This window comes from Cucurbita pepo, chromosome LG19 (assembly GCF_002806865.2).
Source record: "Cucurbita pepo subsp. pepo cultivar mu-cu-16 chromosome LG19, ASM280686v2, whole genome shotgun sequence".
In the NCBI taxonomy this organism is placed as follows: domain Eukaryota; kingdom Viridiplantae; phylum Streptophyta; class Magnoliopsida; order Cucurbitales; family Cucurbitaceae; genus Cucurbita; species Cucurbita pepo.
Window position 1 is genome coordinate 6,367,262 of NC_036656.1, and position 15,128 is coordinate 6,382,389.

At 37.3% G+C, this 15,128-nt stretch overlaps 4 protein-coding genes across 4 annotated transcripts; all 4 read left to right on the top strand.

The window, feature by feature from the left end:
• Window positions 1-561: 561 nt before the first annotated feature.
• On the top strand, window positions 562-1,415 carry LOC111781175 (chaperone protein dnaJ 11, chloroplastic). Its single transcript, XM_023661630.1, has one exon. The coding sequence runs from the start codon at window positions 585-587 to the stop codon at window positions 1,074-1,076; it is 492 nt and encodes a 163-aa protein (XP_023517398.1). The 5' UTR covers window positions 562-584; the 3' UTR covers window positions 1,077-1,415.
• Window positions 1,416-4,586: 3,171 nt separating this feature from the next.
• On the top strand, window positions 4,587-7,148 carry LOC111781974. Its single transcript, XM_023662725.1, has one exon. It carries the CDS (start codon window positions 4,899-4,901, stop codon window positions 6,867-6,869), a length of 1,971 nt encoding a protein of 656 aa, XP_023518493.1. The 5' UTR covers window positions 4,587-4,898; the 3' UTR covers window positions 6,870-7,148.
• Window positions 7,149-8,603: 1,455 nt separating this feature from the next.
• Window positions 8,604-9,821, top strand: LOC111781693 (thaumatin-like protein 1). Its single transcript, XM_023662380.1, has 2 exons — window positions 8,604-9,373; window positions 9,683-9,821. Exons 1-2 carry the CDS (start codon window positions 8,604-8,606, stop codon window positions 9,819-9,821), a joined length of 909 nt encoding a protein of 302 aa, XP_023518148.1.
• Window positions 9,822-12,233: 2,412 nt separating this feature from the next.
• Window positions 12,234-13,920, top strand: LOC111781051 (thaumatin-like protein 1). The gene is made up of 3 exons (XM_023661453.1): window positions 12,234-12,633; window positions 12,783-13,452; window positions 13,521-13,920. Exons 1-3 carry the CDS (start codon window positions 12,561-12,563, stop codon window positions 13,762-13,764), a joined length of 987 nt encoding a protein of 328 aa, XP_023517221.1. The 5' UTR covers window positions 12,234-12,560; the 3' UTR covers window positions 13,765-13,920.
• The last annotated feature ends 1,208 nt before the right edge of the window (window positions 13,921-15,128 follow it).

The window sequence follows — 15,128 nt, forward strand, 5'->3', positions numbered from 1 at the left end:
AGCCCCAGATATTTTTTAATTGAAAAAACAAAGAATGTTATAAGGCATTAAGGAGGGTAATTGGCAGCCAATCAAAATCAGAATCAGTCCAAGAAATTAGGGCTTTTTTTAAGTCAACTTAGCCCTTTTTTTCCAATAGCTTTAAGCTTCGTCAAGTCTTGTGAATGACAATGGCCACTTAATTTAAAATATTTTTTTAAATAATTTAAATTATATAATTATATAATTATATAATTAAATTCTACCTTCCACAAATTATAATTACCGATGGCTAATTAAAATTTTAATAAATCCTAAATTTCATTTATTTATTTTTTTCTTTTAAAAATTCAACTGTTTTTTTTTTGTCTTTTTTTAATTTTTAACGGGAGGCGACAAAAATTGGATAATCCAACTGCTGAGTCACCATCATGCAGCCTGGGCCCACCGCATCCTCAAACGCCCATTAACCCGGGAAGTGACAAACTTAACCCCGGTTAGTTTGCTGACCCAAGCACGGTCCCCCTCGTACTCCCATCTTTTATATAATCCCTATTCACTCCCCCTTTTCAGATCATCCAATTTCAACCCCCAAATCAAAGAAAATGATATCTGCCTCTTCTCCTCTTACTCTGCCGCCTCTTCCGGCCAGATTCTCTCCCCGGGAATTCACACATGTCAGATTCCGGCCGCCGCAAGCCTTCTCCGCCACCGCTACCGCCTCCTCTACCGCCTACGCTACCAGAGAAAACACCACCGCCTCACCCTATCTCAACCTTCAACGAATGCCCTCCTACACTTCGCTTTACGACGTCCTCGGACTCCCTACCGGAGCTTCTTTTCAGGAAATCAAATCGGCATATCGACGCCTTGCCAGAGTTTCCCATCCGGATGTGGCGGCCGTCGACCGGAAAGACTCCTCTGCCAATGATTTCATGAAGATTCACGCCGCTTATTCCACTCTGTCCGATCCTGAAAAACGCGCCGATTACGATCGCAAACTTCTCCGCCGGTGCCGGCCTGTAGCTTCGGTGCGGATGGCTTCTGGATTTACTGGCTACACTCGCCGGAGTTGGGAGACTGATCAGTGCTGGTAATGAGTTGACTCACTAACCGATCATAGTTCGTCATAGTCGGAATCGGAATCAGAATCAGAATCGGAATCAGTGCCGTGATTTGTACATATAACGAAATAATCGAAACGGCGCAAACGATTTGCGACTCACCGGAGCCGATTTTCTTCGAGAACTACAGGAAATCGTCAGGAAGACGATTCAGTTCTCCAAAATCGCCGAGTAAAATAGGAAACAGAGGAAACTGCTTATATCTTTTCCTAGTGTTCCTTTTGTTGTCTGTATTTTTCTTGGCTTTGTTCAGTTTTGATTTCAATGAAATAAAATGACCGGAAAATCCAAAACAAAAACCGCTGTTCAGTTCTTCGTGTTCATCACTTCCATCTATTAATGGAAAAAAATCTCAAATTAATGGAAAAATTGAAAAGGAAGAATAAATTAATCAAATTAATGTTTCGAAACAGGAATCTTCCAGTTTTGGTTTTGGGAACAAAACCATTGAACCGACAAATTATCAGACAGGACACAGTAGCCGGTTACCGGTGGCCGGTGGCCGGTGCGACAGTGATATAATTAAGACAATTGACCTCAAAAGTCAGCTTTAAAAAACAGGATAAGCTTTTAGGGTTTTTAGCTAAGCCCAATGTTGGAGTTCTAGAAGCTATAAATCACAAAAGAATTCGTTAATTCTCCAGGATTGGCAACCTATGGGAGTGGGCCCCACTCCCCTCCTATTCAGATAACAAGCTTCTAGAAGAAAACAGCTTCACTAATCACTGACACGACAAACGAGGACCAGAGGCCTTACCTTCTCATCCTTCTTCTAGAACACAGGTACCCTGTTCTACAAATTTTTATTATTAAAAAAATAGATTTATACAATTCAAATACGAATTTTTGTTCCATAAATAATAATAAATAGCCTTTGAAAATAACAATTTTTAAAAATAGTTTTTTTTTTTCAATCTTATTCATGACGTGACGAAGGGGCAACTAATTCCAGTTGGCTCATTTGGGTCTACAACTCGTGGTTGACTTTATTATTGCTTCATTCCTATATTAAAATAATATTTATATAAAATAAAATTATAAAGTGAATAATGGGCCGTAGAATTTCATAAATCAGGCCCATGAAATAAGTGGGCTCAAAAGAAAAAACGAGCCCAACAAATGTTAAATAATTTATTATTATTATTATTATTCAATAATTAATTGCGATTAAATAAATGAATAAACAAGGATAGGACTGCGAAAATGTCGGGTCGGTGATTAGCATCAGAATCCAATCAGCGACGCAATTCTCGGGCAGCTTTGTCCCCCTTTTGCTAGCTTGCATTCCTACCAACCGCCCCTTTACATGTGGCAGTTGGGATTATTTATTTATTTTTATTTTAATATAATTATAATTGTTTTTTCTTGGTTTGATTTTCCAAAAAATATATAATATATATAAACTTGTAGGTGAAAATATTATTTATAAATTAAATTTTTTAAAAACACAAAAAAAAAAAAAAAAACTAAACAAAATAAGAAGATAATAAACTATTTCGGAGTTGGGCTGATATTGGATTATGAGATTGGGCCTTAGACGGACTGATGAACCGAAGCCCAATTACAATCTGGGCCTGAGATTGTCATCGTGGCCCATTAACAGTGCTCAAAGTTCCAGCAATGTGCACGTGCGCACGTGGAGGCTTTTGCTAAACGAATTAAAAACAAAGCAACGGTGGGCCCCAGGACTGTAGTTCGGTAGACAAGAATGCTTCTTCTTCGGTGCTAGATGCTGACGTCATAATTAAAAAATTGTAACGACCAATACCAAAGTAATTGTTGATGGCTATGGCTTTACGTTTGAAACTTTGATTCTCTCCAATCCCATGGGATCCATTAATGTCTTTTTTCTAAAACCACTTAGCTTTTTAAAACGGTATTTTTAATAGCTATTAGTGGCAAAAATCTTAGATTTGTATTAAATAACAAATTGTTTTATTCTATTTTAAAACTCAATAATAATAAAAATAAAGAATAATTAGAAAAAAAATATATTTTATTTTTTCAAAATAAATTAGCAATAATGGCACAACTATCCAACCACGTCATGGTCATCTTTATCTTTGTCGAAATCATGTTGTTGGTATGAATGACAATTGTTTATATTTTCATTAAATGTTTATTTTCGTATATTTATTTTATTTTTTTATTTTTTTGTGACATGACTCGTTCTCAATTATGATATTAAAATCAGACATCAATTTGAGAGGAGCACGAAATATTCCTTATAAGGGTATAGAAACTTTCTCCCTAGTAGACATGTTTTAAAATCGTGAGATTCATGTCTATATGTAATGGGTCAAAGCGAACAATATCTGCTAGCAATAAGCTTAGGTTATTACTAATGGTATCAGAGTTTGTCGTCAGTCGATGTGAGATAGTGGTTAGAGTAGGGCTAGACCCTCTCTATAGTAGACACGTTTAAAAACTATGAGGTTGATGGTGATATATAATTAGGTAAAAGTGAATAATATCTGTTATTTGTACGATGTGTTTGAATTGGTTGACTGACTTAAAGGTGAGAGTAATTAGTATCTGATCGTATTGTGAATCTTGAAAGAGTATAATTATGAATAGCGGACTATAAACTTACAAGTTGACTCAATTTTAATTTTAAATTTAATATATAAGAGTAAAAGATTAATTAACAAGTGTAGTACAAATAACTCAATTGAAAAACACAATTTGATTTAAAATATAAATCTTCTCCATCTTAGGTTTTAAAAAAAGCTCAACTACTTTTATTTTTAAATTGAAAGTAAACTTACTATGCATTGCTTTCTAAATTAATTACACTTTAAAATAATATGCGTGACAATCAATGTATTCTTTTAAAAAAATCAACGTATTTATCTAACATAAAGTTTAAATTCGTATATATTACATAATTTAAAAAAATAGAATAAAAAACTAATTTGTTTACGGTACTTAATCCAACCAAAAAAAAAAAATTAAATTGACAAATTTTAAATTTCAGAATCTATTATTTAAAAATTTAAATTTGATCTAAAATAAATTATTTAGTGAAAAAAAAACTTATTAAAAGCAAGTTTGCGAAATTTACCGTTGTTTGTTACAGTAAATTCCCACCAAACATGAATGGCAAAGAGTTCCAAAGAGAGATAGTCAACGAAAATAAGTATGAAAAGAGCATGAGTTGAATTAGAAAATTGTTTCCAAAAGAGAAAAAAAGAAACCCAAAAAGGTAATTTTAAGCAAGTAAAGGAGGCGAGACGTGACGCTGAGGTGCCACCTGGTAGGAACATTGGGCGGATTTTTCGAGCCAAAACCCAAGAAGCTAGCGGCGATGGCTCGGCAGCCACGGGACCCATAAGCCCCCGTTGGCTTCTAAAAGACGACACCAGTTTCTGTTAACTCCAATTATTTTGCCTTTTTGCTTTGGCTTCTTTCTCTTCATTTTTTTTGTCCCCAAAAAAAAAAAAAAAAAAAAAAAAANAAAAAAAAAAAAAAAAAAAAAAAAAAAAAAAAAAAGAATAGGTCCAAGTATTAATGTCTCTGAAGGAGGAGGAGGAGGAGAAGGAAGAAAACCGCGTTTGACCTGTTCTCAAATTCTTCCACCATGACGGCCTCTACCATCGCCTGCCCTAGCCACCCTGTTCTTCTTTCTTTACTTCTCGCTGCCATTGCGTCAAACTAATTATTCTCAATCTTCTATGCTGTTTTTCTTCCTTTTTGATTTCGAGTTTGAGTTTTGATTACCTATCTGTTTCTGTTTTCTTTTCGATCTGATCTCTTGAGTGTTTTGATTGTTTGAGGGGGTTTTGTTCTGATTTCATGGCGGAGATCAAGCTGATCTTGGCTCGGCCGATTCAATTGGCCGACCAAGTTACCAAAGCGGCGGATGAGGCTACCAACTTCAAGCAGGAGTGTGCTGATCTTAAGGCCAAGACGGAGAAGCTTGCTACGCTTCTCCGTCAGGCGGCTCGAGCGAGTTCCGATCTCTATGAGCGACCGGCTACTCGGATCATTAACGAGACTGCACAAGCCCTAGATAAAGCTCTGGCACTGGTGCTTAAATGTAGCGGGAATGGTCTTATGAAGCGAGTTTTCACAATCATTCCTGCCGCTGCCTTTCGTAAATCTTGCTCACAGCTTGATAATTCCATTGGTGATGTCTCGTGGTTGCTTCGAGTTTCCGCCTCTGCTGAGGATCGTGGCGATGAGTATTTAGGTCTTCCCCCTATCGCTGCTAACGAACCGATTTTAGGTCTCATATGGGAACAGATTGCTATTCTTTCTACTGGCTCGCCGGAAGATCGATCCGACGCGGCGGCGTCGCTGGTTTCTTTGGCGAAAGATAGCGAGAGATATGGGAAACGGATAATTGAAGAGGGCGGCGTTGGGGCGCTGCTGAAATTGCTGAAAGATGGTAGGGTTGAAGGTCAAGAAAACGCTGCAAATGCAATTGGGCTTTTAGGTCGTGACCCTGAGAATGTTGAGGCCATGATTCAGGCTGGTGTCTGTCAGGTGTTTGCGAAAATTCTCAAAGAAGGTCCGATGAAAGTTCAGGCTGTGGTTGCTTGGGCTTTATCGGAACTCGTTTCGAGTTACCCAAAGTGCCAAGATCTTTTCGAACAGCACTACATAATCCGCTCCCTTGTTAGCCATCTTGCGTTTGAAACTGTTCAAGAACATAGCAAGTACAATATCACTGCCAATAAATCCATCTCGATTCATGCTGTGGTAATGGCGAGCAACCCCAAAACGAATAATAATGTGCATAAAGCTGTGGAAGATGATGATCGGCAGCTCCATAGCAAGATTCTACATCCGATGGGTAATCGAACCCCAAATCAGATGCACGCGGTGGTTACCAACTCTATGAACATGCTCTCTGGTGGGTCGGCGGCGGCTACAACTGCTGCTCCACAGGGCAGCCATGGCGAAGGCCACAGCCTTAGCAGCAATGGGAAGCATATTCTTCACCATTCCCCTTACCTTCATCATGCTCATTCCGGTCCCAGCACGAAGGGGAGGGAACTCGAGGACCCGGCCACAAAAACCAAGATGAAAGCTATGGCAGCTAGAGCCATTTGGCAGCTTGCTAAAGGGAACTTGACAATCTGCCGTAGCATTACAGAATCAAGGGCTCTGTTGTGTTTTGCCGTTCTTCTTGAGAAAGGGGAAAAGAATGTGCAGCAGAACTCTGCAATGGCATTGATGGAGATCACAGCCATGGCAGAGCACGATCCTGATTTGAGAAGATCAGCTTTCAAGCCGACTTCCCCTGCTTGCAGAGCTGTTGTGGAACAGTTGCTGAAGATCATTGAAAGAGAAGATGAAAATCTCCTCATTCCTTGTATCAAATCCATTGGACACTTGGCAAGAACGTTTCGAGCGACCGAGAAGCGAATGATCAGCCCATTGGTGCAGCTTCTCGATGAGAGAGAGACCGAGGTCTTGAAGGAGGCCTGCATTGCTCTCACCAAATTTGCCTGCACTGAAAACTTCCTCCACATTAACCACTGCGAGGAAATCATAGCTGCAGGAGGAGCAAAACACTTAGTCCAGCTAGTGTACTTTGGGGAGCAAAGTGTTCAAACTGCAGCTGTAACTCTATTGTGCTACATTGCCCTGCATTTGCCTGATAGAGAGGAGCTTGCACGGGCCGAGGCGCTTCCTGTGATCGAATGGGCGTCAAAACAATCACATTTGACGCAAGACGAATCACTCGAAAGACTCTTACACGAGGCCGGAAGTAAGCTAGAGCTGTTTCAATCCAGAGGTCCAAGAGGGTATCATTGATCTCAATCAATACACAGGCAAGATTCTCATCTCTTTGACAAGTTGAAATTATTTCAATTTTTATCTTCTTTACTTATACCCATCATCATTTTGCTTCAAGTAGTGTACGTATAGATTCATTTTTCATCCACAATTGTTCAAAAAGTATGTAATAATTTAGTGAAAGTTGTTTGCTTCCTTCTGTGTATCCTTCATCTACCTGACATGGAGAACAGTTTACAGGCTCCTACATGTTTGTTTTCAAAGATCATATACCTTTATTTGTCTCGTTTCTTTTTATTCTTGTTAGTGCATAGAACTAAGATTGCATCCTTGGAATTGCTTGATTATGATTACATTTTCATAAAGGATAGTGCTTAACTATTGAGGAAAACTGGAGCCCAAAACTTGTATAGAAACCCCACCCCACCCAATAATAAATTTTGAAGACAAAGACCAAGAAACAAGTCATGTGAGATTATTTGATACCAAATTTGGCTTAAGACACTATGGTCCCTTCACATTTCACTATGTTTTTGTGTTTTTTATTCTGTACTTTCGAGTTCTCGAAAGGGCATTTAAGGAAATTTTTGTCCCTAAAACCCGAGTACTTCATTCGACCCTTCAAGGTGAGGACGAGGAAGAGGAAGAGCTCAAATTCGGCACAGATACAAGAAGAAAACCATTAGAACTTCCTCGTGTCCTCCATTGTGTTATCCTTTAGTTCTACTTTGGTCAACTATAAATTTAAATGGTCAAGTTGGTTAAAATGTTTAATTCAACTTCCAAATATATTTGATTTCTTGTTTCATTGTGTAGTTTAATAATGGAATAGAAGAGGTTCGAACCCCTCAAATATGCCCATTTAGTACAACAGTTAGCTAATGGGCCTCAGGTCAAACAAATGTAGGCCCAATAAACGGGGCTGTATAAACTGGGCCTCATTCAGTTTAAGCCCAAGTACTGGATTTGAGTCTAGGCCCAGTCAATTCTTATCGGGGTGGTTTCGTAATACCAAGGGCTTTTGTATTGTGACGTGGAAGTTACAACGACATGTCGTAATGGCCAGCCAATTTGATCATTTTTATCACGCCGATTATCTTCTACCTGTCGTCACTGGGACCAGAGAAGAAGTCAGGCTGCTGAAGCAAGCCAACAAGTTGACCAAGTGGGTTAATTCTTCAATTGGATCATATAATTTCCACAATTTTTAAATGGGTTTCGTATTAATACATCGAATTCACCAATTTGCAGACACTTATTTATTTATTATTATTATTTTTTTTTTTTTATATATAATATAAAAGCTGGAATTTAAGTTCACATCGACTCTTCCGCTAAAGGACAATTTGTTCCCTTATGAGGCCCAGGCCCATAATCAGGCCCATATTGTTTCTCAGTATGGGCTCATGGGCCTTCTAGAAGCGATAGAATCCAAATGGAAGAGACAGGCATATATAGTGCACGTGGTAGCCTCTTCTTCTTGTTTGGTTTCAGAGTTTCACTACCTACGCTGCACGTGACACCCAATCTCTTGTATTTGTAAATAATTCCATAAATAACTAAATTATTTAAAGCTAATTCTGATTAACCCCTAAATTTTACATTGATGAGTCATTTTAGTGCTAATCTGATTTTTAAAACAAAAAATAATAATAATAATAATATTAAAATATTTATTGTTTGTCAATTTATGGATCTCCGCCATTGTTTTAAACTGAGAGAAATGAGAGAGAAATCAGTGAGTTTGTTCCCATGGCTTCCTTTTCCATTAAACTTCTCTTCTTTTCATTCCCTTTCTTCTTCCTCTTCCTTTCCCTCACTCACTCTGCAACCATCACTCTCCAAAACAACTGCACTCACACAATCTGGCCCGGCATTTTATCCGGCGCCGGAACCGCCCCTCTCTCCACCACCGGTTTCCCCCTCCTCCCCGGCACTACTTCTCTCCTCTCTCTCCCCACCGCCTGGTCCGGCCGCATTTGGGCCCGCACTTTCTGCTCCACCGATTCCTCCGGCCACTTCTCCTGCGCCACTGCCGACTGCGGCTCTGGCCTTGTCGAATGCAACGGCGCCTGCGCCACCCCACCCGCCACTCTCGCTGAGTTCACCCTCAACGGCGGTGGTGGCTTCGATTTCTACGACGTCAGCCTCGTCGACGGCTACAACATTGCGATGCAAATCGTGGCGGAAGGTGGAAAGTCAGGAAACTGTACGGCCACTGGTTGTATTGCGGATTTAAACGGGGATTGCCCAGAGGAGCTGCAGGTGGTGATGGGCGGCGGAGAGGATGGTCGGAACCGGAGCGTGGCGTGCAAAAGCGCGTGTGTAGCGTTCGGGAAAGCGGAATATTGCTGCAGTGGGGCGTTTGCAAATCCTAACACGTGTAAACCGAGTAATTACTCGAAATTCTTTAAGAACAATTGCCCGTTGGCTTACAGTTACGCCTTCGACGACGGAACCAGCACCTTCACCTGTATGTCGGCCAATTATGTCGTCACTTTTTGCCCCTCGCCGTTGGCCAGGTACGCCCAATTTTCTTATTCCAAATAAAATATTTAAATTTATAGTAAGCTCTCATCTTCATATATTAAAATTTTAAAATATATTCTATAGTCATATATAATATAAATACTATATAATAAATAGAGGTCATACATGAATTAACATTATACTATATGGTTTTTTAAAATATTTATTAGCAAGAAGAACATATTATAACATTATTTATTACTAAACCTAAGAAATGTTACAATGTATTCAAATTATATTAATGACAGCGAATATTTTAATTAAAATAAAAAAATTATTTCATTTTTGTTTTTTTGTCTCAGTTTCAAGGCTTCTAGCAAACCACAACCGCAAGCGGCGGACGTTTCAGGCAGCCGACGTCGAGCTGCACCGCCGTGTTTAGCTATTCTCACCGCCGTTTGGGTGGCCGTTTGGCGGCTGCGGCATCGGAATAATCTCTAATCCTTTTACGTAATTTTCAATGGGATTTTATTTTTTAAAATTCTTAATTATATTTTAATACACCAAAGATAAAATTAAGAATTATAAAAGATTAAAATGGCCAATGATAATTAAGTAAATGAATTAGAGATTATTTAATTTATTTTGCCATTTTAAATTAATTTAATTTCAACGCTCACGCTTGCTCTTTTGGAATGGTTTAGCGGTTACCAAGTGGGCCCAGCCCAATTACTTTTGGGCCACATGCTGACATAATTTGGGCGGCTGCAACTTGTACTGTGGCCCATTTGCTTTGGATTGCTTAGTCAGCTCTCAGCTACTTCTGTTTCTGTATGTTTTTTATTATTAAATTTAGCACATGAACGACATGTCGGATGTGACACAAATTATTTGTATATCATGCTTCCAAATGCAAATATTTTTTTTTTTTTTTTTTTTTTTTAAATTTCTCTCATTTAAATAATAATTAACCTATCTCATTATCATAAACAGGATTTTAATAAATAAATTATTCTTTTATAATTTATTATTTAAAATATGAGATTAGGAGTTTTTTATTGATTAATTAAATGTTGTTATTTTATTTGGACAAGAATGCTATTGTTGGCCTGCATTCTTGATTGCAGCTTGAGCTTATTTGCCTTCTCAAATAAAGCCTAATTAACGTGTTTAACATTTTAATTTAATTTATTCGTTAAAAAATCAACCTTTTTGGAGACTGTTTCATGCAATATGTCCTGACGTACTAGCTCTGAGCTGCATTCCCGACACAAACGCTATATCTACTAAGGATAAATTTAATGAATTATATCTGATACAATAATTTAAAATTTTGAAGAAACGAGGGTAGCAATCTTTCAAAAAATTAATTATTTAAAGATTTATTATTATTATTATTGTAATCTATTAGGGAAAAAGGATTTGTAATTTGTAATTTTCTTTAAAAATTATAGTAATTTATAATATTTGAGTCATAAAAAGGAGGCATCACTAAAAGTAAAGTAAAAAATAAAAAGTAAAAAATAAAAAATAAAAAGTAAACAAATTTTTTTAATTGTCAAAATTTTCAACTTTTATATCATATGACAATGGAATGTCAAAAAAAATTATATTTAATTTTAAAATATCTATTTTTATTAACGCTGAAAACAATTAAAAAATTTAAATATCATTAAATATTTTTAGATTTGATAAAATATGTAATGAAATTGTAAATTGTAATATTTTCAAAAAAATATATAATTAAATTGGTCAGCTCGTTCATTAAAATGATTTAACTAAAGTTTGGCAGGTTTCTTTTTTTAAATTTATTTTATAACCACGTAAGCATGAGATTTATTTAATTTATTTTTAATTTATTGTAAATTTTTAAAAAATCATTATTTAAGTTATTTTTTAAACATATCCACCAAATATTTGGCTGATAGATCTAGATTTTTGTTACACCCTCAATTATATTATTTTTATTATATTATTGCAATAATTAAAATGATTTAATAGTAGACTAAATTATTCAGGTATAATTTCACATAATTTGACGTTTAATACTAAAAAATTTCATCGGCTATTAGGGTATAACCTAATACAAATATCCAGTTGTTCTGACATTTCTAAGGCACGAAATATAATAAAAGATGTTAAGATCATTCGATGGCTTTGGATGTCTGGATATGGCATTGCACGAAGAACATAAAGTGTTCATAAAGTTTTTATGTTTGGTTTTAACGAGAAAGCTCGATGGAAGGTCCTATGAAAATTTTAAATTTTAATTAAAATCTATATTGTTATGTGGAAGATTTATACAAAAAGAGCTTTGTGGTCATAACGGGCATGTGTTACGTGGAGATGATAGAGATACTTTAGAACATTCGGTCTTCTATTGCAAGAGCCGGATGCATATTGGGAAGTCGTTCCTCCATACAACCCGAAACATAAGTGTTCTTAATCTTCCTCTCTAGTATGGGTTCATAAAGCTTCGAACTCTATCAATTTCGAAGATGGATCAATTGACTATGAAAAACGAATTTGAGCAGTAGATCTTAAGAATTATTGGACATAAGTTATTACGTCAATGAACATAGGGATGTTGAGTTATCCACTAGAGCTAACGAGCGGTGACCGAATTCGAGCACTTCAGTAGAACAACCTATTGATCGATGGTCGTCCCTAGTAGAAATAGCTCTAAAATACAATGTTAATGCCTCATGCAATCTCACGTGCAATTATTCGAGCTTGGGCTAATCTAAATGAACGAGCTTTGTCAAATGTAAATAGTTTTATAGGGACGATCTCAACCTTCATTTATAAGTGAACATGATTGGTCGGTGAGTGAGAGAGATGTCGGTGACGGGGCATTAAGGATTTCCCTTTAAACGGTCACGTTTTCATTTATAAGTAACAGAGCATCGCCATGCCTAAGGTTCTCTCACCACTCTCTCCATCTACTTTCTTTCCCATTTTATTCCATTTTTCTCTCTCATTATCAGAGTTCTGAAAACCAATAGTTTATTTGCAGCGATCTCCACTTTCTTCTCCAATATTCTTTCTCTCTCATACCCATTTCTCACTCCAAAAAAATCCCCTGTTTCCGCCATTGTTGTCTTTCACCATTTTTCTTCCATCTCCTTGCTCCAAACATCGCATATTTTGAATCCCACTTCAATTAATTCATATTAAACCATACCCATTTTTTCAATTCCATTACATCAACCAATTTTTTTGGATAAACAGAGCATTTCAATGGAGCTGGTCTGCCATTTCCGACATTCTTGTCTCTTCTTGTCGAGCCTGGTTTTGCTTCTTCTTTTCAAAGGTAATTTGAGTTTTATGTTTTGTTTTTTTCAATTTGAATTATGGGTAATCGCTTGTTTTTGATAATTTTAAGAATCTTGACGAAATCTGTGGCAGAATTGGTTCAATCTGGTTGCTCTGTTTTTTTTATGTTCTTGCTATGTTTTACAGAGGTTTCTTGTGCTACATTTATGTTCGTTAACAAGTGCGATTTCACCGTCTGGCCGGGAATTCTCGCCAGCGCCGGTAGCCCCAAACTGGAAACCACGGGTTTCGAGCTGAAAGAAGGAAATTCTCGCTCTTTAGAAGCTCCGACAGGATGGTCCGGTCGGTTTTGGGGCCGTACCGGCTGCGATTTTGACGGCTCCGGTCGTGGAAGCTGCAATACCGGCGACTGCGGCTCTGGTGAGATGGAGTGCAACGGCGCAGGTGCCACGCCGCCGGCCACCTTAGCTGAATTCACTCTCGGCTCCGGTTCTCAGGATTTTTACGACGTCAGCCTGGTTGATGGCTATAATTTGCCGATGATCGTCGAGGGAACTGGCGGGTCAGGCACGTGTGCGACGACCGGCTGCATTACAAACGTGAACCAGCTGTGCCCAGTGGAATTGAAGGCTGAAGGCGGCGGCGCGTGCAAAAGCGCTTGTGAGGCATTTGCCACGCCGGAATACTGTTGCAGCGGCGCGTACAACTCCCCAGCGACTTGCCGACCGTCAATATACTCACTAATGTTCAAATCGGCGTGCCCCAGATCATACAGTTACGCCTATGACGATGCCACGAGCACATTCACTTGTAGAGGAGCTGATTACACCATCACATTTTGCCCTTCTACTCCGAGGTAATAAATTATAAAAGAAAGAAAGAACAAATTTAATTTTGAAAATTAATTTTTATTTTAAATGTCAGTCGAAAATCTTCGAGAGATTCGCCACCGATGGTACCAGAATCGACAACAGAGCAGTCGGGGTCAGAACCAATAACTGGGTCGGGATTGGAATCGGGATCGGACCCAATACAAGGAGCAGCTTTGAGTAATTCTTGGCTTGCAGATATGGCTATAGGAAATTCTTCCATGGCTACGAAATCAAGCTTGACATTTCAATATTTGACAATTTTGATATCGATTCTATTGCTTATTCTCTCGGAATGAAGAGATAGGAAAGGAGATTAATTGAACCATTTACTTGAATAATGTAGGATACTTTATTATTAATTTGTGTAAAAAATTGAAGGCAAAAAGATGATGCCTTTTCATATAGAGATGGAGTAATAAAGAAATCAATAAATAGGCACTTTGATTTGGCTTTATGGTTTGTTGAATTTGGATGATTCCAAAGCTTGAAAGGTAATTTATAAGTGGGAATTTGGAATAACATACCCACAAAGTCAACACCTTTATGACAAAAAGCATATGGTGATTCTTTTTTGTATTCGTAAGTTTGGAATGGGTTAGAACGATCCGCGTCCAAAACTTTTAAGAACGATGCTCGAGTCTCCTAATTTAAAAACTCATAGCTCGAAGTTTTGAAAGTTGGTAAAAAAAAAGGAAAGATTTTGAGATGAGCACATGAAGAGCAGCATAGGGCGGTGACAAGGGCAAATGGTGTTGATAGGACAGCAAGAAAGAAAGATTCTTCTCACTTTGGTATCTCTACTTTATACCTCAAAACCCACACTTAATGCCCTTAACACTTATTTTTAACCCTTTTCAACATACATTAAAATTAGTTTAATGCGTATTTGTTATAATAAACAAATGTTACGTCGCTTTTAAGTTAAGAAGATGTTGACGGGTTATTCTCCAAATTTGTATAGTTGATAAAAATTAAACTCGTTTTTTTAACAGTAAGTTGTATGTACACGAACTCTCTTAATTATTTGATCAATGTGTTACATAAATAACGACACGAACTCTCTTAATTATTTGATCAATGTGTTACATAAATAACGAGAATTTGACGGGTTTTGTCGGTGGGAAGACGGAGAGGGAAGGATCGTTGAACAAGTTGGTGTGAGGAAGGAGAGGAAAAAGCACAAAAATAAAAGCAAAGATAGAAATGTTCCTTTTCTTTCTCAATGGGGAGTGGAACATTATATCTATGCCTCTTCTAAATTTGTTTTTACTGCTAACTCATAAAGGTTTTTTTTTTTTTTTTTTTGGAGAATATTTACTTTTTCGTGTTGAAAGTATTTAGTTCTTGAAAAGATTGGAAGAGTAGATTCACTATTTTGAAAATAAATAGATGTTTTATATATTAACATTTTACTTCTATTAAAAATAAAATTTTAAATAAATGATACAAACGATCCTAATATTGTTTTACCATCCATACAATTGAGATGGATTTTAAAATGGTCCCACCCGACCGAACGTAACCCAACTTTACTCAATCTATGAACCCTAATTCCAACTAGTTCAATACACTTACTCATGGGCATGCAAAAAAACCATGGTATAGTTAATAGTGAATCCTCCGAAGGGATTCAATCCCTCGTTAATTCCCACCTTATCAT